The 21,030-nt window shown below is 50.1% G+C and overlaps 1 protein-coding gene across 5 annotated transcripts in view; it reads right to left on the bottom strand.

The window, feature by feature from the left end:
* MED15 (mediator complex subunit 15) overlaps positions 1-19,654 on the bottom strand; it is a 67,829-nt gene extending 48,175 nt beyond the window's left edge. For 2 of the 5 annotated variants that reach the window (XM_056120694.1, XM_056120693.1), the window contains exon 1: positions 19,514-19,654. In XM_056120694.1, the coding sequence (XP_055976669.1) occupies positions 19,514-19,581 (68 nt within the window). In that variant the 5' untranslated portion in view covers positions 19,582-19,654. Of the gene's footprint in view, positions 1-19,296; positions 19,410-19,513 lie in introns of those variants that run through there. The other 3 variants (XM_056120696.1, XM_056120697.1, XM_056120695.1) reach the window with 3 other exon arrangements.
* Positions 19,655-21,030: the final 1,376 nt, after the last annotated feature.

Here is a 21,030-nt window from a genome sequence, read left to right on the forward strand (position 1 = left end):
GGCATGGCTCATCGTTTTTTAAAAAATCAAATTGTGGGGGGCTGAAGATGGCTCAGTGGGTCTGAATAATAGTATAGGGTTAAAGTAGCTAAAGTAGCTATGTGAAACGTAGCTGACTCTGGTGGGATCCCGGGCACTGCACATGGTCCTCCAAGTATCATCAGGAGTGATCCCTGAGCCGAGATTCCAGAAGAAGCTCTGAGCACCACTGGGTGTGGCTCCAAAAGAAAGCATATAAAAATTCTGTCTTGCAAGTACAAGGCTGGCAAGGCCATGAGTAACCCCTAACACCATCCTGCATGCCCAAGTGATGCCAAAGGCTCTGTTGTTTGGGGTTCCCAGTAGCACAAGGAGATCTGTGACGTACTGCAATTAAAGTACCTGCAAGCACCGCACCGTGTGACCACCCTCCACCCCCACACACACATAGCACGTGACCCTGATGAACAATGCAACCCCATACACACATCCCTGGTCATCGCAAGAACCACCACCACAAAGATGGGGGTGGGGGCAGGGAGCTAGGGGGAGAGACACACAAAGCGATGGTCTCTCTGGAACAGGAGGAATTTTTCCCAGCCCCAGCATCCCCCCACATCCCGAGGAAAAGGTTCCTGTGAAGATGCTGCCGCCAGTGTGCAGGACGCTGGCCCACCAGGATCGGTACAACCCCTCACCCTGTGTGTGAAAACTGCATCATCAGAACACCAGAGGACAACACAAGAATAGTAATACCATCCTGGGGGGAGAAAGCATCCCCTAATCTCCAGAGGTAGGCTCCATAAAGGGAAAACAATTTCACAAGATTAAAAAAGTCTCCAGCCACATTTTTACCAGCCATCGATGAGTGATACTCTGGGCTGTGAGCAGCTGGAGCTCAGCCCAACATGCACGGGGTAAGGCTCGGGCAGTTCTAATCCCTATCTGGGTACAACCTCACCCTGCACCTCTGCAACGGCCCCACATCTTCGGGGGCAAGCTACCACGAGGGTTGGTCAATCTTTGGTAAAGCTCAGCTTGGCCTGCACAAGAGGGAACTGTTTTACACTCCCTAGATGCCAGATGTGCCCACACACTACACATGGGTGAGGCCTGCCGCGGAGCTTCTGCCCAACGCCAGTGCCAAGGCATCCTGTGAGCTTGTTTCCAGGAAGGCCCAGGAAGTATAGATAGGACAGAGAGAAAACAAATCCCGACTGTGGCCCTGGAGAGAAAAACAACTTTGATTCTCATCAGAAGTATGGGCTGCCCTTATTTTTCAGTCCAGAGGATCTATTTTTCACTTTATAATTCCAGTTTGTTCCACACACACCCAAACCACCACCACCACCACCCCCTCCCCCGCCAAAAAAAAAAAAAAAAGGAAGAATATATTTGGAAAGGAGGAGGATAAAGGATCAGTCAGAATGAAAAGCAAACAGGTTCCAAATGTCCTGTTCTGGCCCTCTGTGAAGAGAAAACCCTATTGCAGAACAATAAGCCATGTGATGGGTGAGGAGCTTGGCTTTATTTAAGCTACAGTAAGACTCAAGCCAGGATGCTGAGAGATAGTACAGCAGGGAGGGCTCTTGCCTTGCACACAGCTGACCTGGTTTTGATCCCCAGTATCCCATATGGTCCTGAGCCCCAACAGGAATGATTCCTGAGAGCCAGGAGTACCTTGAGCATAGCAGCTGTGCCCTTCCCCACCAGAAAAACAAAGACGAAAACAAAACACCTCAATCCAAATAAAGACATGCCTTGCAACAACTTGAAGATGAAATTGAATGACATGAACTTTCAGTAGGAATAAGGGACCTTGTCTCATCCCTAAAACCTTGAAAAGCAGTTTTTGTTTCTAACAGAAACTCACAAAAACAGGAAGAACCTGAGTGGTGACCCTTACAGCAGCATTTTAGAAACTGGCATAGTGGCAGCAGACACAGAAATAAAACAGCCCCAAATAAGAGGCAGTGCTGACGGCTGACAGGTAACTCGCTGATGGCCCCAGATCTTCGCGAGGCTCAGGAGAGGTTATACCTGTACTCGAGGACCCACTGTGAACAAGCCCTCCCTGTCCCATCGCCCCTCACACTGCTGGGTAACCAAATCCACACCAGAGACAAGTAATGAGAGAAGAGACAGATCGATCAGCGATTGGTCTCCTAGAAGAGCTTACTTGGGGAGTAACTAAGGAGTGACCCTCCCAATGAGAAGGCACAGGGAAGACGCCCAAAAGCAGACTGTGTGGCTGAATCTACATTAACCGCTTGCTTACTTGCTTTCACCTTCACAGACTGGCCAATATGGCAAATAAAGACCCCAAGGAAAAGCAGAAATCTGGCAAAGAAACGTCCGAAACTCTCTTTAGATGCCCACAATGGCTCTGTTGTAAAGGCACCTACTTGCCTTGTAAGCCTGAGGCCTGGAGTTCCAAGCGCTGCCCACACACACCAATCTCAGTCCCTGGGGTTCTGGCCCTGTGACAGAGCATGTGATCCTGGGGAGCACGGCCACTAAAAGCTGTCCAAGCCCCACAGCCAGGAAGCTGACCCCCAGCGAACAATCCCCAGCCTCCCATATGGTCCCCCGATCCCCATCAGCGGAGTGATCCCTGAATATGGAGCCAGGAGTAATCCCAAGCATCACCTGGTGTGGGCCAAAAACAAACATTTTTTTAAAGTTTTAAACAAGGAGAAGAGGACTGGCTCTCAAACCCTGGGGCAGAGTCAGACAGAGGGGGAGGGAGGCTCCCAGCATCGTCCCTGAAGGCCAGCATTCCAGATCTGGGAGGTAAGTGGCGGAGGGGGCTCAGTGAGATGGCCCCGCAGCACTGAAACAGAGAAACGTTTCTCAATCCTCCAGGAAGAATTTCCAACCTAGATGTCTATATATATCCAACCTGGCACAGCTGCCAGAAACTGAAACCCATGAATCCTCTCTCTAGAAGCTAGGGGAAGGAGGGAATGAACCACAAAAAAAAAAAAAAAAAAAAAACAGGGGGCCAGAGCGATAGCACAGCCGGTAGGGTGTTTGCCTTGCAAGCGGCTGACCTGGGTTCGATCCCCGGCATCCCATATGGTCCCCCGGGCACCGCCAGAAGTAATTCCTGAGTGCAGAGCCAGGAATTACCCCTGAGCATCACTGGGTGTGACCCCCCCCCCCCAAAAAAAAAAAAACAGGACCCAGGACGAAAAAAACAAGAGACCAGAGCGATCCTCACTGTGCCCTCCAACCACTGACCAGAAGCCTCCCGAGGGAGGGCCAGGGAAAAAGCCAAGAACTGACCCCTGGCAGAACTGAGTGCCGATAACTACCGAGAGGCCACTGGAAGACAAGGGAAGAATCAGACACACCTGAGAGTCGGGGGGAAAGGCCATTATTTTCCTGGGAGGAAACAGAAAACCATCACAGTCTGCAACTATTGCTGAGCTGTTGATGTCACTTCCGTGGGCAAAAGCATTCCTTACTGGGGGTAGAAGGAAGAAGCAGAGACATATAAGAATATAAGAGCTGTAAAGAGAAAGTCAACAGGTACTTCACAAACTCATACATGAGAGTTCACAGTGATTCAATTGAAAAAAAAAAAAACTCATGCATGAAAGGCGTTCACACACACTTCTTAGACCAAAGTACATGTCAGAACCTTGAAAGCACCAAACGTAGAAGAAAATGCTTGGTGAGGAGGGAACCACCACACAGGTCCTCAGAAAAACTATGTGCATATATTACCCTGCTGAACTCCTAAGCAATGAAAAGCTGAATAACAAACTACATATAAATGTGTGCCACAAAACCTATATTGAGAAATAGTCCCCAGCCGCTCTCAAGAAACATCTCATTCAGACTGGGGAGAATCTCCTAAGACGGGCACGCACAGGAGTCCCTGCTCTGATCCCCAATACCGTAGTCCCCTGAGCACTCCAGCTGTGTGTCACCCCTCACCCGCCAAGTAAAGCTTCCATTTCACCAATGACTTTGACTCCAAGAAGTATCCCCCAAAGCCCACCACACGGTCTACAATACTCAGGGCAGGGGTACAGCCCAGCCCCTAAGGGAATTTCATCCCAGAGGGGGCAGAGACAGGAAATAATGAGACACTAATCACTCACAGGAACCAGTCAAGACCTGGTCCCGTGGGGAGAACCTTGACCTCACAGCTAACTGGAAGTATGTCTGCCAAACTGTATCACAGACTCCAACTTCTTTTATTTTCTTTGTTCACATACTTCTGTATTCTGGGTCTTTCTTTTTTCTCCAATTTTTGTGTCACAACTGAGGGGGCTTAGGGCTTGCTCTGAGCTCAGGATCATTCTTGGCAGGGCTTGGGGGACCGTATCAGGGGATCAATCGAGGGATAGCCACATGCAAGAAGGAATAGCCACGTGCAAGGCAAGCACCTGACTCATTGTATCGTATCATTCCAGGAAAAGGTATTTATTTATTTTGGTTTTAGAGGCCACGCCCAGCAATGTTGAGAGATTACTCCTGGCTCTGCACTCAGGAACTACTACTGGTGGTGCTCAAGGGACCACCAGTAGTAATTACTACTGGTGGTGCTGGGGATTGAATCCAAGTGAACTACGTGCAAGGCAAGGGTCCTACCCACTCTACTCTCTGGCCCAGGAAAGAGTATTTTAACCTTATAGAAAAAAATGTTCAGAGAGAGAGAAGAAAAGTGCTTCCTTTGGTGGTGGGAAATGTACACTGTGGAGGGACTGGTGTAGGAACAAACTGAAACCCAATCATGAACAACTTCGTAACTGTGTAGCTCACTGTGATTCAATTTAAAAAGAAAAAATGGGGGCTGGAGTGATAGCAGAGCGGGTAGGGCGTTTGCCTTGCACGCGGCCGACCTAGGTTCGATTCCCAGCATCCCATATGGTCCCCCGAGCACCTCCAAGAGTAATTCCTGAGTGCGTGAGCCAGGAGTAACACCTGTGCATCGCCAGGTGTAACCCAAAAAGAAAAAAAAAGTTTTAATTATATGATCACAGAGACTTATGACACTTTCTTTTGATATTACTTTTTTGGGGGAATGGGGAGGGCCGTTGGGGCACACTCAGTGCTCAAGTGTTATTACTGGCTCTATGCTCAGGAGTGACACCCGGTGGTCCTCAGGGGGCAGGATGTAGTGCCAGGGAGTCAAACCAAGGGCGTGTCTTAGCTCCTGTACTCTCTCCTGCCCCCACATTCCTCTTGGCTTATTTGACTAAGCTCTCCAATTTTCCTCTCTATTCCCAACCAACCAGATGAATGGAAAAACTATATGTATATAAAGTACTGCTCTTAAATGGGCATGCTGTTACTTGAGCTAGTGCAGCAAGCTACTTGAGCTTCTTCAAGTACTCCTGTCTGCTGGTTTAGCCTTAAGAGAACTGAGAAAGCAGGAGAGGTCTTGAAATTCCTATCGAGTACTGATTCTGGGCCTCAGGCCTGGCGCTACTCCATTTCCAATATCCCAGTCCTGAATATACCCGACTCACCAGCTGGCCACCAAGTGATAAAGACACCCCCTGCCAATGAAGATTTGATTTAAGCACTTATTGCACACGATTCTGTAAATCTGAGGAGGAAAAGCCTCTCTTCAAGAGGCATATACTGGAGAGATAGTACAGTGGCTAGGGCACTTGATTTGCCACAGCTGACCCAGGTTCAATCCCCAGCATCCCATATGGCCCCGAACAAGCCAGGAGTGATTCCTGAGTGCCAAGTCAGAAGAAATTCCTGAGTACTGCCAGGTATGGTGAGACTGAGAGAGGAAGAGGGAGGGAGGCAAGGGGAGGGGGAAGTAAGGGAGAGAGGGAGAGGGGAGGGGAGGGAGAGGGAGAGAGAGAGAGAAAGAGAGAGAGAGAGAGACTCCAAAACTCGCAACTGAAATTGCATGCAGTTTAGGATGTAATTTAATATAGTGCAAGAGAGTGTTAAGAGGAATAGAAGTGTTCCTCATATATAACTAACTCACAAAATACCTAGATTTTTCTATTCTGCTTCTGAGACTGTTTAGAAAAGCCCTTTATGGAGGAGCAGAGAGACAGGCACATGGCTTGCATGCAGTTGACCCTAGTGCAATCCCTGGCACAACACAGTCCCCAAACTTTGCTGGGTAGAGTCCTCGAGGCGCCCGGGCAACAGTGGAGTGGCCCGTGCACCACTGCATCCTTGCACCCTCACAATGAACCATCAGCATGGTTGGCAAGAATTGCTGGGTGGGGCCCGCAGGTCTCCTGAGCACAGCTTGGAAGCTCCCCCACCCAAAAAGTCCTTTATGGAACCTTTAACAAGTTGGCAAATAAAATTTTTCTGCCAAATATGTGAGATAACTGTGCAAAAGGGCCTAGAGGAAGCTCCCCCTGAGGGAGTTCGGGACACACCTCTCATGAACGTGGGTGGAGGGCACACTTTATTGCAAACTGGCAGAGCCAGACTTGGCCCACTGCCTCACACCTGAGCACTTCTAGCCACTGACTCATCTTCTAAGTTCTTTCTCACCAGCCATCCCAAAGAGCAGATCATTTGGGGGCTGTCTTCAGACTTGAATTCACAGATGAGATTCCCTGGTAGAAAAAACAAAAACTAAAGGCAAGAGGGTCTGGAGAGGTAATAGAGCAGGTAAGGTGCTTGCCTCGCATGTGGTCAACTTGGGTTCCAACCCTGGCACCATTTGTGGTCCCCCAAGTCTGCCAGGAGTAATCCCTAAGCACAGAGCCAGGCGTAAGTTCTGAGCACTGCCAGGTATGGCCCCAAACAAAATCAAATGAGAAATTAAAGGCGGCTGACCTTCTGCTTGCTGCTCCACTAACCTGGGTGCGGCCTGAGTCAGGCTGACATCACTGGGCCCATGCCAGGAACAGGAGGCAGTGCCCTTCCTTACCGGGTGGGTCAGTAGCCTCCACACCCACCCTACCTCCCATCAGGCTGTGCCCACACCACAGCTCCTGAAGCACAAGGCTACTTACACAGGGCACAATGGATCTACTCAACAAATTACATGCTGCTCAGTTATGCTTTCTATTATTATTATTATTATTATTATTATTATTATTAATGCTTTCTATTATTCTGTGTGGATACCCAAAGACAGAGAGCAACCTCCAGCCTAAGCTCTCAGCCTCTTCCAGGGAGGAAACTTACAAAGACTCACCCCGCTGAATGAACGAAAACATAACACTGAAGACAAGACACCGGCAAACCCTCAAACATTGTCTTCAGTGACACCAAGAGGAGGATGGGCAATGAGTTTAAAGGAATGATAGCACAAGTAGTCAGCTAAGCACAAGAAAGTAGATGCTCTGCTGAAATGAAAAAAAAAAAAAAACTACTATCATCAGAAATGAAAGAAATAAAAAACCTGGGGGAGTGGAAAAAAGAGAACAGGGGGAGTAGGGAGCTTTCTTTGCCTTACATGTGGCCAACCCAGGTTCAATTCCTACCATCCCATATAGTCCCTAAGCACTGCCAGGCATAATTCCTTAATGCAGAGCCAGGAATAACCCCTGAGTATCGCTGGGTGTGCCCCTCCCAAAAAAAGAAAAATAAATGAAAAATATGGTAAGTGATATAAAAAAAGTCAACAGGTACTCTGAACAGCAAAATAACAGAAGCTGAGCAAAAGACCAAGGAGCTCAAAGAAGAGCAGGAAATATAAGGAAACTGAATAGTCTGAAAAGAAATGAATAGCATATCAGAGAAATATGAGACTGAGTTCAAGAGGAACAATGTAAGAATTATTGGAGTCCCTGAAGAACAGGAAAATAAATGTGATGAAGAATCAATACAGAAATCATCAATAAGAACATCCCAGAGTTGAGGATTACAGACACTGAGACCCAAGAGGTCCAAAGGATCCAAGCAAAAATAGACTCAGCCAGGGAAACTCCAAGATACTTTGTACTCAAAATGACAAAACACAGAGACAGAAGCAAAATACTGAAAGCCAGATTTAAAAAAAAAAAAAGTTACATATCAAAGGAAGTGTAAGATGTACTGCAGATCTATCCAATATCCAGAAGAGTACGGAGGGATATAGTACCAAAAAAAAAAAAAAAAAACCACCACCTCAATGAAATGAACACCTCACCAAGAACACTCTATCAAGATGGATTATCATTCAGATTTGAAGAAATAATTCAGAGTTTCATGAACAGGCAACAGTTTAGAAACTTCACAGCATTGAAACCAACCAGCTTTACAAGAAGTATTAAAAGAGCTCTTTTGGGAAATATATTTTTACAGACATATATGCACACAAGGCTCAGTCTTTAACATGTTAGTGATCTCTTATAGAAGGGTTTAATGGCCCCTGAGTGAAATACAACAATCTCCACACACTTTCCTCTAAGGAAACTTTTTTGGAGCATTGTTGGTGGTTCTTCATAGTAACAATAAAAAATAAATTATTTCAGTTCTGCTTTGGGGCAGGGGTTTGAGTTTGGGATGGAAACACCCAAAACATGGTGGCGGGAAGGTATAATGGTAGTGGAAGTGGTGCTTGAATATTAAATGTAATTAAATATTGTGAACTACTTTATAAAAATAAAATAAAATGAAGCTGGAGCAATAGCACAGCGGGTAGGGTGTTTGCCTTGCACGCGGCCAAACCGGGTTCAATTCCCAGCATCCCATATGGTCCCCTGAGTACTGCAGGAGTAATTCCTGAGTGCAGAGCCAGGAGCAACCCCTGAGCATCACCGGGTGTGACCCAAAAGCAAAATAAATAAATAAAATTTAAAGAAAAATAAAAGAGCTCCTTTAGGGGCCAGAGCGATAGTATAGCGGGTCAGGTGCTTGCCTTGCACATGGTCGACCCAGGTTCAATTCCAGTCCCCTGAACACTGCCAGGAAAAATCCCGAGAGCAGATCTAGGAGTAAGCCCTAAGAACAAACAGGCGTGACCTCCACTCCCCAAAACAAAAGCTTTAAAGGACAGAAGAAACTTCCCATGATATGCCATTGAGTATGGCACTAATGGTGCATACTCTACTAGACTAAGAAAGGTTAAAAACATACAGAAATTAATCATCAAAAATTGACTTTTAGTGATTTGTGATAATTCTATTTGCCACACCTTTAAGTTTTTGGTTTTTTTTTTTTTTCCTTTTTTGGGTCACACCCGGTGATGCAGAGGTTACTCCTGGCTTTGCACTCAGGAATTACTCCTGGCGGTGCTTGGGGGACTATATGGGATGCTGGGAATCGAACCCGGGTCGGCCGCATGCAAGGCAAACGCCCTACCCGCTGTGCTATCGCTCCAGCCCACCTTTAAGTTTTATCGGACCAAGTAATATGAAGTAAATGTTATATGCCTGCCAAGGAGACAGGCTGAGGGGTGGGAGGGAACCTGGGGATACTGGTGGTGGACTGGTGTTGGGACATTGTATGTCTGAAACAACTCTATTATGAACAACTTGGTAAATCAGTGTCTTCATATATTTTTTTTAAGAGCTGGTGATGCAGCTCAGAGAGAGACTGCACCTGCCTCGAGTGTGTCCTGGGTTCAAGTGCCAACGGGGGACAAGGATATCTAACAAGTGAAACTTCCTGGACTGGAGTGATAGTACAAAGGGTCAGCATTTGTCTTGCCTGCAGTTGACCCAGGCTTGATCCCTGGCACTGCATATGGTCCCCTGGGTACAAACAAGAATGATTCCTGAGCCAGAAGTAAGCCCTGAGCACTTCCAGGTGCGGCCACAAACCAAAACAAGTACAACTTCCCTGTATGGGTGGTGGATATGTAACTGGTACCCCGAGGGACAGTGCTGACAGTGCTGGTGGGCAATAGCCCCAGGCTAGCCCTCAGGGCACAGCCCAGAGAGTAAGTGTATGGACTCACTAGAAAACATGAACCTAAACACACCTGGTGCTGTCTTCACACAGCTGACACCTGGAATTAATCCAAACATCTATCCAGCAGAGAACAGAAATGGAGTGAGGGATAGAGTCACTGAAGGGAATACAACGTGGCATAAATAAGAACAACTGCTACCCATGAGGCTGGCTTTCAGACACGATGATGAGCAGGAAGAGGCAGAGACAAGATTGCATGCAGGACGGCAGTCATGACAGAAGGTCAAGAACAAAAGTCTGGTGTGGGGTCTGCACCTGCTGGCTGCTTGGATCTATTCAAGACTCAGGCCTGGTGGTGGCAACAGGGCACACGTGGAGTCACACTGAAGATGTGTCCTTGAGTCGTTCACTAGTGTGGGACATTTCAGGACGAAGACAGTGCACGAGACAGCAAAGTTCCTCAGTCGTGGCTCCCGGTCTCTGCCCTGCCACATCCCTGGCTCAGGACATGAGTGGCCTCACCACCTCGGAGAACCTGGCAGGGAGTCACGGAAGCTCTCAGAGTGAACACTTCCAGCATGCATCAAAGCAGACTGGCAGTGTTCCAAGGGCCCAGCGTGACCCATCGGCTTTATAATGGGGGCTCCAGTCCACACACAGCTGCCAGTTCACTTCCTCAAACATCTCCTCTGATGGTGACTGAAAGGAAGCTGAGGAAGGAGAACAGAAGGTTGGCGGGGGCAGGGATCAGTCACTTGTTAGCCAATAAGTATTACCTCCCACACCCCCCTGAAGCCTACACAGGAAGGAACAGGAATATACAGAATGAAAAGACTAGGAACGGGGTGGGGGGGGGGGGGAAGGGGGTGGAGAGAGAAGGTCCAGGGCTCCAGGCCTCTATATGCCCCACCCACTGTGCCACCCACCCCTGTCCTAACCCTGGATGCAAATCTCTGTTCAAAAGCAGCCAGGTCACAGATCCCCTAGCCACTCCACCCTCCAGCAGGTTACTAGGCAGCACGCTAAGACCAACCTGAGAGGTCAGAGCTAAGGAGAAAACAGGCTCCAGAGGAGGGAGCAAGGCATCACTCGGCTGTTAAGTCATCATGCACAAAGATGTAAAAAAGCGAGAATCCGTGAAGTCCAGGCAGGAGTATGCCTGGGCACGCTGCACCAGACTCTCCGTTAAAAACAGTCGCAAAATACAAAGTTTAAAGAACAGGGCTCGAAGACAGTACAAGGGCGAAGACGCTTATCGTGCATGCAGCCAACCCTGGTTTGATGTGGAGTGGCGCCCGGTGACCCATGAGCGGCAGCACTGCAGAACCCTGGCGCACTCTCAGCACATGCACCGAACCCCTGCTGGACTGAGGATCACCCAGAGGGACCCCCAGGGCCTCCCACGCACTGCATGGGGACAAAGATGTTCAAAGGAAAGAGAAGTGGACTCAGAGAGGTCAAATGTCTTCTATAAAAAGGAGCCCTAAGGAAGAGTTACTAGAGTTACAGGAGACAGTTAACTATCTAGTCACAAACTTCTTTCTATTAACAGTCACACCCTCTGGCCCCTCCCCTTAGGAAGGGATTTGTTATTAAATTGGAAAGGAGGACAGGGAATGTGGTTTAAAGGGATGAGTCACATGCTTCGCTGACACACATGATCCTGAGCACTGCAGGGAACAACCCCAAAGTACCAAGAGTAGCCCCCAAACACTGCCAAGCATAATCCCCCAACCCATCCCCGCCAAAAAAAATCCAAAGTGGAAGGAAACAACTCTCATAGGGGTGGAGGTTTCTAGAAAAGGACCCCTCGGCTCCTAGTGCACCCCTCTTTGTTCTCTAGAACTGGGTACTCACCTGACCTGTTAAACACGGCCACAGAGGGGCCGGAGCAAAAGAATAGGTAGGGTGCTTGCCTTGAATGCAGCCAACCAGGGTTTGATCCCCAGCATCCCTTATTGCTCCCACCAGGAGCAATTTCTAAGTTCAGAGCCAGGAGCAACCCCTGAGTATGTTAGTTGTAGCCCAAAAGAAGGGGGGGGGGGGAAGAAACAGAGCCATAGAGTAACAGTCTGGACTCCTTTGCTTTCAAATAAATCAATCGAACCAAAAAAGACTTAGAGGTAGGGAAGCCAGGGATAACTCAGTGGTAGAGCTCCTGCCTTGCAGGCATGATGCCAAGAATTGGGCCCTGGTACTGTCACATGCTGTATACAAGTCAGTGCCATAATAATAAAGTGTGGCATTGCCAGCACAAAGTGTGTGTACAACTACCCCCAATCACCACCACCACAAGGGGAAAGGAGGAGGGGAAAAGCTGGAGGAGGGAGGTGGGTTCCGGTTATACCACACTCCTGGTGGTGCTCAGGGGACAACGAAATGCGGAAATGGAAGCAGGGCTCCCGCATGCAAACCATGCACTCCAGCCCTTCCACACCCTCCACCTGCTGCTGGCTCCCACGTGATGGACATCCTCATTCCAGGCTCTTAGTCTGCTGATAGACTAAGGAAACGAACATCTCAGAGTTGTGCGATACACAGCATTGTCAAATGACCCTCCTCCTAGAAGGTCTCATTTCTGTGCCCCCCAGAGCAGCAGTCACAGTGGCACCTAAACAGGATACTGGTGGGGATCCTTTTTCCACAGTACTCTGGAAGAGGAGATTCAGACTTGGGAATAAGAGGGACTGAAGGGTTCAGTGGGTGGGAGCTTGCCTTACAAGCAGCTGTCCCGGGTTTGATCCCCATATGGTCCCATGTACCACCAGAAGTAACTCTTGAGCATCGCCAGGTGTGGTCAAAAGAAAAAAAGCAAACAGACAAACTTGGGAACAAAAATAAAACAAGTTAAAGGCTGGAGAGGTAGTACAGCGAGGGCTCTTGCACATGGCCAACCCTGATTCAATCCCTGACACCCCGTATGATCCCCAGAGCAATGCCAAGAGTGATCACTGAGCACAGAGCCAGGAGTAAGCCATGAGAACCGCTGGGTGTAGTCGTTGGCACCAAAGTGGTTGGTGGGGAGGCCGGAGCCATAGTACAGCGGCTGGGGCATTTGCCTTGAACACAGTCAACTTGGGTTCAATCTCCAGCACCCCACAGAGTCCCCTGAGCACCACCAGGAGTGATTTCTGAGTGCAGAGCCAGGAGTAACCCCAGAGCCATCATCAGGTGTGACTCAAAAAGCCAAAAAATAAAGTGGTTGGTGGAGCTAGGAGATAGCTCAGCAGCTAGGGGGCACACGCTAAGTCTGGGCTGGGATCCAAGTTCCAATCTGGCACCGTAAGCCCCTGCTACATATACACACACCACCAGGTACAGCCCTGGAGGCCCCGGGCACCACCACGGTGTCCCTGGTGTCCCCAACACAACAGTGCAAAGAAGCTCCATATCCCTGGGCCCGAGAATTTGGACCCCTTGGCCTGGATGGCCAATTCTGGCCAGGAGTGGCCCCAGAGCCCTGAGCACTCCTGGGGAGGCCCTCCCCAGAGGAGCCAGTTTGCCTCTTTTCCTGAGGGATCCTACAAGCACTGTCTGTAAGACACAGAGCGTACCTATACGCAGCAGGGTCCTCTCCTGCATGCTTCCATTTCCTCATCTTAAAAACCGAATGAACACGGACGGCTCCATGACTAAGAACCAACCATGCAAGCAGAGGCCATAAATTTAGCTGCTGGCACAGTCCACACACACCACGCACTCCGGACTCCCAGTGCAGCAAGAGAGTGTGCAATCTGCCACACACAAAGCCAGGTGTGTGTGCACTGCAAGCAGGCCTGCGCAAGGAAGGGGAGTAGCAGGGGGAAATGCGAGTAACAAGTGTGTCTACTAACAGGGCACACGGGAAGCGTCAACGGGCTTACCTGTCAACTCCTGCACTAGGGCTCGGCAGCACAAACCAAGCACAGGGCTACTGCCGCTGAGAAAGACCCACTCACTGCCACGCCTGGTGCGGAAACTCCAGTACGGTGAAATCAGCGGTGACAATTGCTTCCTAATTGAGATCAAGAGCACTGGAGCTTGGGCATGATCAGACAGGCAAGCCACTAGCCTCAGGGAACAGACACACACCGGAGTGGTGGCTGTGACAGATCCAGTCAATCAAACACCAAGCTGTGGAGAAAGCAGCCGGGGCTGTAGCTTACCTATGGGAAAACAAGGCCCCAGACGCCCCCAGCAGAGGCGTTGGTTGAGATAAGCCACAGAAGTGGCTAATGCCTGGAAGAGAGACCACAAACCACAGACAGGATTTAGGCCCGCTTTGCAGGCACCTCCAGGCCCTTGGAAGTTGCTGTGATGGGTTTTGCTTTGTTCCTTTTGTCTGGTTTCTGGCTAAACAGCCTCTACTTTTCCCTATCAGTGTAAGGGGAGCTCTCTGCCCCTCAGAGGTCCTCGGCTGGCCGGGCAGTCACATTGCCTTGGGGGCTGCTTCAGAGGAGGTGGCAGCCAGTCACCGTGACCTGACTCCACTCCTGTTTTCTCAGCTCCCCAGGCACTTGATTCGAGCCCCCACACAGGACTGCCCCCTCTAGAGGCCTTTTCCCTCTGCAACAGTCAGCTCAGGCCTGTAACTATAATCCACTATACTGAGGAGAGGAGGCATAAAGCCTCAAGAATAAGGGGCTGGAGCAATAGCACAGCGGGTGGGGCGTTTGCCTTGCACGCAGCCGACCTAGGTTCGATTCCCAGCATCCCATATGGTCCCCCGAGCACCGCCAGGAGTAATTCCTGAGTGCATGAACCAGGAGGAACTCCTGTGCATCTACGGGTGTGACCCAAAAAGCAAAAAAAAAAAAAAAAAAAGAATAAGATAGCAGAGAAAGTTAAAGATCTTGGAAGAAATGAGTAGTGAAGCACTTTCATTTGCTCACTGCCTACCCATTCTGCCAGAAGCAAAGCACTCATTTGTTCGACAGGCACCTACAGACCACAGAGCAGTGACCCACTTACCCTCCAATCCCTGAGGAAGGCCCAAAGGTCAGCCCTGGGCTCTGGACAGTCTTCTGGGGTCCTGCAGAGCATGAGCATTTAAGGAACCCAGCCAAGTATACTCCCACAGGAGTATCATAGTTCCCTAACCAGGCTCAGGGCTTTCACCTTCACGCTCCAAGGACCCCACCTGCACGGTCCAAGGGCGGGAGAGGAGGGGAAGCCACGTGACCCATCACCAAGCCTGAGCAGAGTTCTCCATATCCCTCCCGCCTTCCCTGGGAGATAGGCCAGACTCCTACCACTATATAGATAAGGGAAACAATCCACAAAGATTAAGTACCCAGCAGAAAGTTGGGGTTCTAGAGCTTCACAGCAACGAGAGATTGCACACATGACCACTTACTCTGGAAAATACCCTGGCACTTTGAACAAGTGTTTTATGTGATAAGAACCATACTTATCATAACAAAGACACAGATTGGGGTTCTATGGGAAGCTAACAGGAAATACAATATCTCGGAGTGGCTGGCCATTTCAGGCATGGAAAAGTCCTGCATATTTGATACTTAAGCAGACATCTAAACAAAGAGAAGTAGCTAGTCATGAATATAATAAAGAGAAATCTACCCACTGTTGAAAACTTCAACACTTGATAATGATTTAAAGAGAGAACAAAGAAAATACTTCAAATTTGATGCCCAGAGTGACAGCACAGTGGGGAGGGTGCTTGCCTTGCATGAGGCTGACGTGGGTTCGATCCCCGGCATCCCACAGGGTCCCCCAAGCACTGCCAGGAGTGATTCCTAAACACAGAACTAGAAGTAAGCCCTAAGCTCCCCTGATCATTGCCTGGTATGATCCAAAAAGCCTAAATAAATACAATTTTTAAAAAAGAAAACATTACAAATTTAAGAAAACAAAGCCCCGAGAACCTGCAGCAGGGTGGTAAGGGTCTCTGGGAGGGCACCGATAGTTCTGCTCTGAGGGGAAGGCAGCAGATTTCTGGCAAGGCAGTGGGGAGTGAGGACAGACTCAGAACGGGGGTGCAGGGGAGGTCTAGAGGATGGTCTAAGGTACCCCAAGGGGGGCTGGAGCGATAGCAAATAAATAAATAAATAAATAAAGTACTCCAAGGGCTCTCCTAAAATGTACCTAATCAAAATTGCTTTTTCTCAGAAGGAGCTGGAGAATAAACTTTTATTTTGGGTTTTTTTTTTTTTTGGCTTTTTGGGTCACACCCGGCGACACACAGGGGCTACTCCTGTACTCCTGGCACTGCACTCAGGTGGTGCTCAGGGGACCATATGGGATGCTAGGAATCGAACCCGGGTCGGCCGCGTGCAAGGCAAACGCTCTACCTGCTGTTATATTGCTCCAGACCTAAACTTTTATTTAGGGGGGAAAAAATGAGCTAGTTCTCTGAATTACTGTCCTCCAGGCCCTTGACAGACACTCCAGAGTAAAGAAGGAACAGTAACCCAATTAGTAATATTTTCCCTTCCTCTGAAACTTCCCAATTACTCCCTCCATCTATTGTAAATTATCTGCATTCAAAATTTTCCCCAAGAGCCAGGGAGAGTGCTGAGAAGGGCAGAAAGCCAAACTTGCCCACTGGAACCTCAAGTTCAAGCGATCCTGTGCTCCACACACCCCCAGTTCCACCAGGTCGCACCGCAAATCAATGACCAAAAACCTTTTCTCAAGATGACCAATTTTTTAAACAACAGCATCAACACCAGAGCAAGTTATAATTAATAGAAAGTCAAGGATCCTAATCCAAATCAAACAATACCTCTCAAGCACCCTCCTGCAAATCCTCTTAACTGTGAATACAATAAACCAAGGCAAGAAGAATCATGACATTCAAGAGACCCTGGAGAGAAAAGAGACAATCTGAGAACTGAGAACCCCCAATCATGCTCAAAGACAGCCTTTGAAAATGCTTGTCCCTGGAGGTGGTAGGCAGAAGGGCTTTTAAGCCCAGGAGCCTATTAAAAAATAAGAATAATAATAATATATATATCCCATTAACCAGCAGACGGAACTTTCCAGATATAAAGTTACAGCCTTTAAGCAGAAACATCAGTGAGACAGTGCTAAGTGGTAGCACACAAGCAGATACACAGAAGGTCTGAGTTGTTCAATCTCAGGCACCACATCACCCCTCTCCCCAGCACTGATGGGAATGGCCCTGGTGGGTCCTGAGCAGGAACCTCATCAGAAAGAGCATCTCGGGGAGAGGGCCCGTCCGCCTCCCTTGAGCACTGCTGGGGGGACTTCGATCACTCTGATCTAATCTGAGCCCATAGAGAATTTTCTCTATCTGAAATCTTTCCTCCAACTCAGAAAAATGTGGAAGAACCCACCCTGCTGCAGAGGATCATAGAAAAAGCATGAGAAGGGGCCAGAGAGAGAGTACAGCAGCTAAGGTTCTCACCTTGCATGTGGCCAATCTGGGTTGGATTTCCAGCACTCCACACAGTCCCCTGAGCACTTACCTGGAGTTACTCCTGAGCACAGAGCCAGGAATAAGCTCTGAGCACTGCAGCGTATGGCCCCAACCTTCCCTCTTCCACCAAAAATGCAGAATAATATTGGCAGAACAAAGACCAACCCCTGTGTAACAGCCAGCAAGGAATAAAGATATCTTGGCTCTAAAACCACCACCTTATACAAGATGAATGGACTTGGGAGCAATTCTCCCGCAGAATCTTCAAGATGTTCCCTGCCAACATCTTGATTTCAGTTTTGTAAGATCCTAAACAGGTCCTACCTTCAAACTCGGGTCTCCAACCTACACAGCAGTCTGTTAATAAATCTATGTGTTGTTTTGAGACCCAATGTTTGTGGCAGCTTGCTACAGCAACAAGACACACACACACAAAGAACCTAGTTTCCCTGTAAGCAAAAGGAGGGTGAACGATAAAGTACCCAGTCAGTCCTCAAGTCCCAGAGCCTCCTGAACACCCATGAAGGTCTTTCACACGCCCCATTTCCTCTAAAGCTCCCCAGTTCTGGCCTGCCCCAAAGAGGAATCCATGCCTCAAGTGGGTGGGCTCTCACGACTATTTATTTGACAGGCAACTCCAGCACATCAAAAAACAATGCTCCCAGATTCTGCAGTCTGCAGAACTGACCTAGCCCACAGCAGGGCCCGAGCCACTTGCTCCAGTCCCCATTCCTTCCACCCTAAGAGGTTTCCCAGCATTCAGCCCCACTTCCTTCCTTCCACGAGCCGCACCCCACCCCCTCCATCCAGTTAGTCATCAAGGACTGTGGATGCCCTCTCTCCCCTTTCTCTGGAATCATCTTCCTCTTTCAGTTTCCACCACTGGCCAGTGTGGGCCTTTAGAACCTCCTGCCTGACTAGATCTGTCCACCATTTTCCCGAGCAACGTGACAAGGGGCTCATCTAGGCAGTGGCAAAACAGGGATGAAAAGGGACAGACTCCAGCATCCCCATCCCCCGCCCCACAGCAGAAGAGTAAGGGCCTAGCTGGCCGGCCTTCTCTGGGGCTGATCCGCCTGCAGACTCAGGGGATCTCTCCAGCGCTGGCATTTCACTACCTCCAAGCAGGCCACATGCCAAACGAGCTCAATTGCTCCAGCACAGCACTCTCTCCGAGTGCCTCAGCACCTGCACGTTCTCATTCCATCATCATCACCTGAGCCTCCTTCCAGCTGAAACCCCACAACTCAGCCCACAGCTGCTTAGTCTACCCCGCCACAAAGCACCATGGCCCTGAATTTCGCCCACTTGTCCTTTTTTAGGATTCAACTGATTCATCGCTTACTCCACCAGGCTGCTCCGAGCCAATTCATGGAAACCGTTGGTTCCTCCTAGGGGAGAGACACCCCCCCATAACTGTGCCTGTCCTTGGGGGCGTCCAGGGGAGGGTGACAAGTGGGTGAGTAACGGGGGTAGGGGGGTGTCCTAAGCAACTTTAGACCACTGCAGTCAACCCAAAAAAGGGCTTGCAGGGCTGGCTCACTGGACTAAGCGCAGGTTCTGCAGGCAAGAGGTCGGGGTTCCATCCCTGCCAACGCAGGGTTCTCGGTGAGCAGCGGCAGGAGGGACCCCCACCCCTACACCCGGCATGGGGGAGCCAGAAGCATTCTCGAAGTCCACCGGCTGTAGCTTCAAACCTCCAGGACCCCCCACCCACCCACCCACCCAAATGACAAGGCTGCAGATGATCCCGCGCACTGCGGGGAGGGCTGGATTTGCGCTGGGGTGAAGCGGAGTCTGGGGGGCGAGTAAGCCCCAGTACGTGGGCTCAGCAGCCGAAACTCTGCAGGCGGCTCCTACTGCAGCCCTCCGCCGCCTGCTGCCACCCCCCCTCGCAGCCGGACGGCGACTTCCCAGGTAGCTGGCCCCGAGCTCCCGCCCGCGGCTCCTCGCCGCCCACCGCCCCAGCCGCAAGCCCGCCGCCCGCCCACCCACCGCGCGGCGCGTTCCTGGACGCCAAAGCCCCCAGACCTGCCGCGGCCACTGCGGGCTGCCCCCCTCCCGCCCCCCTTTTTTCCTTTGGCAAATTCCGTGCGGTTCAAAGCCGGGAGGGGGGAGAGCACACAACCCAAAGCACATAAGTGACGAACCGGAGAACTCGGGGCCGTGACTCATAAGCCGGGGATCGCGGGTTTGCGGAGGCCGGCCCCCGGCAGGCTACAGGCTGCTCGCCCGGGGGTCGCGGAGGCCGGCGGGGCCCCGAGTCCACCCCGGCCGCTCGGTCCGCGCCGGGGAGGGTCGGGGAGGGTGCGGGGGTGGGGGGGAGAAGGTCCGGAGGCTCCGCCCGCCGCCCCCGCCCCTACTCACATTTGACTGACCAGCTTCTGCCGGAAAGCGGCGCTCCGCCAATCGGCCTCCTGCCCCGAAACGTCCATCCCGGTGTCCGAGGCCCCGCTACCCGCCACCCACCCGGCCTCCGCTCTCGCTGCCGCAGCCGCTGCCGCCGCCGCCGCCGCCGCCTGAACCGCAGCGCCAGGCCCAAACCCGGAAGCGGTCGGCGGGGCCCTCGGCCGCACCGGAAGCGGGATCGGGAATTGTGGGAAATGGAGTCGCGCGCGTGGGCTTGTGGGAAATGGAGTTCCTCGACCGCCGCGGGCGAGGGGGGGGGCTCTTTTTCGGAGGCTCCCGGGTCCTGCTCGGTAAGGCAGCCGAATGACTCGATTGCGCCTGGGGTAGAGAAGGTCCGTGGCGGTGCCGGGGTCCCGGTGCTGCCCTCAGCAGATCGGTACCTAATCGCTGATATTTCCTGAAACTTGGTTTAAGCAAATTTTGGTAATCTGCACCCTGGGGATGGGGAGATGCCTCCCTAAATTGCCAGGACTCTTCAGTAAACGATGTAGAGATTGCTAATTTATCAAGTATTTTTCAGCGTCCAGCTTTCCTTCGATTTCCTCATGGCCTGGTTTCTAAAGAGTGACACATAGGGGCCGGGGAGATAGCTCCGTGATCAAAGTTGCATGCAAAGCCCCAGGTCCTGAGTTGGAATCCCCGTTCCATAGGCACTCCTACCTCTTTGATCCTGGAAATCCCTGAACACTCTGGGATGGCTCTCTTGGTCCCAGGTACCACAAACTCTGAGCAACACTACATTTTTGAGCACTACTAGCATTGAACTGAGTACTGCTTGGGAACCTTCCCCAACGGTGGGGGGTGGGGGGGACAGGAGTAACCAACTTTTCCCTCTATATAGAGTACCTAGAATAATGCTTGACATGTAGTATCAACTGAACCTGTATTTGTCAAAAAAAATAAAGGAGTAAGCAAAAAGGGAGGGAGGGAGGGAGGGAGGGATAGAGAAAGAAGGGGGGGGTTGCCTGCCATAGAGGCAGGGGTGGAGGGGAGGGAAACTTGGATGGGGACATTAGTGGCGGGAAATGTACACTGGAGAAGGGACAGATGGTGATTTATTGTAAGACTGAAACCTAGTCATGAACAACTTTGTAACTATGTGTCTCCTGGTGATTCAATTTTTTAAAAGAAGGGAAAAAAGAAAGGAGGGAGTAAGGGAAAAGAAGAAAAATTGTCAAAATTCTACTTAGATACAGACATTACTACTGATCTTTCATTAAACAGAGCAGAAGGTGTAGGTTATAGAAGGGATGATAACTTTATAAAAAAAATAAAATTAAAAAAGCATGTAAGGTTTGCTCTTTAAGCCCATGTTCTCCTTTGAACATGTGTCTCACTTGTGTATCTATATTTCTTTGCTTGATTATTTTCACTCTGGAGAAGCCTGTGTTCTCTCTTGAACACATTTCCTTTCCTCTCCTCTCACATATTTCTAAGCAAGTTCCATTCATTAAAAACTACCTTGTTTCATTAAA

The sequence above is a fragment of the Sorex fumeus genome, unplaced genomic scaffold, assembly GCF_029834395.1.
Source record: "Sorex fumeus unplaced genomic scaffold, SorFum_2.1 ptg000043l, whole genome shotgun sequence".
Lineage (NCBI taxonomy): Eukaryota > Metazoa > Chordata > Mammalia > Eulipotyphla > Soricidae > Sorex > Sorex fumeus.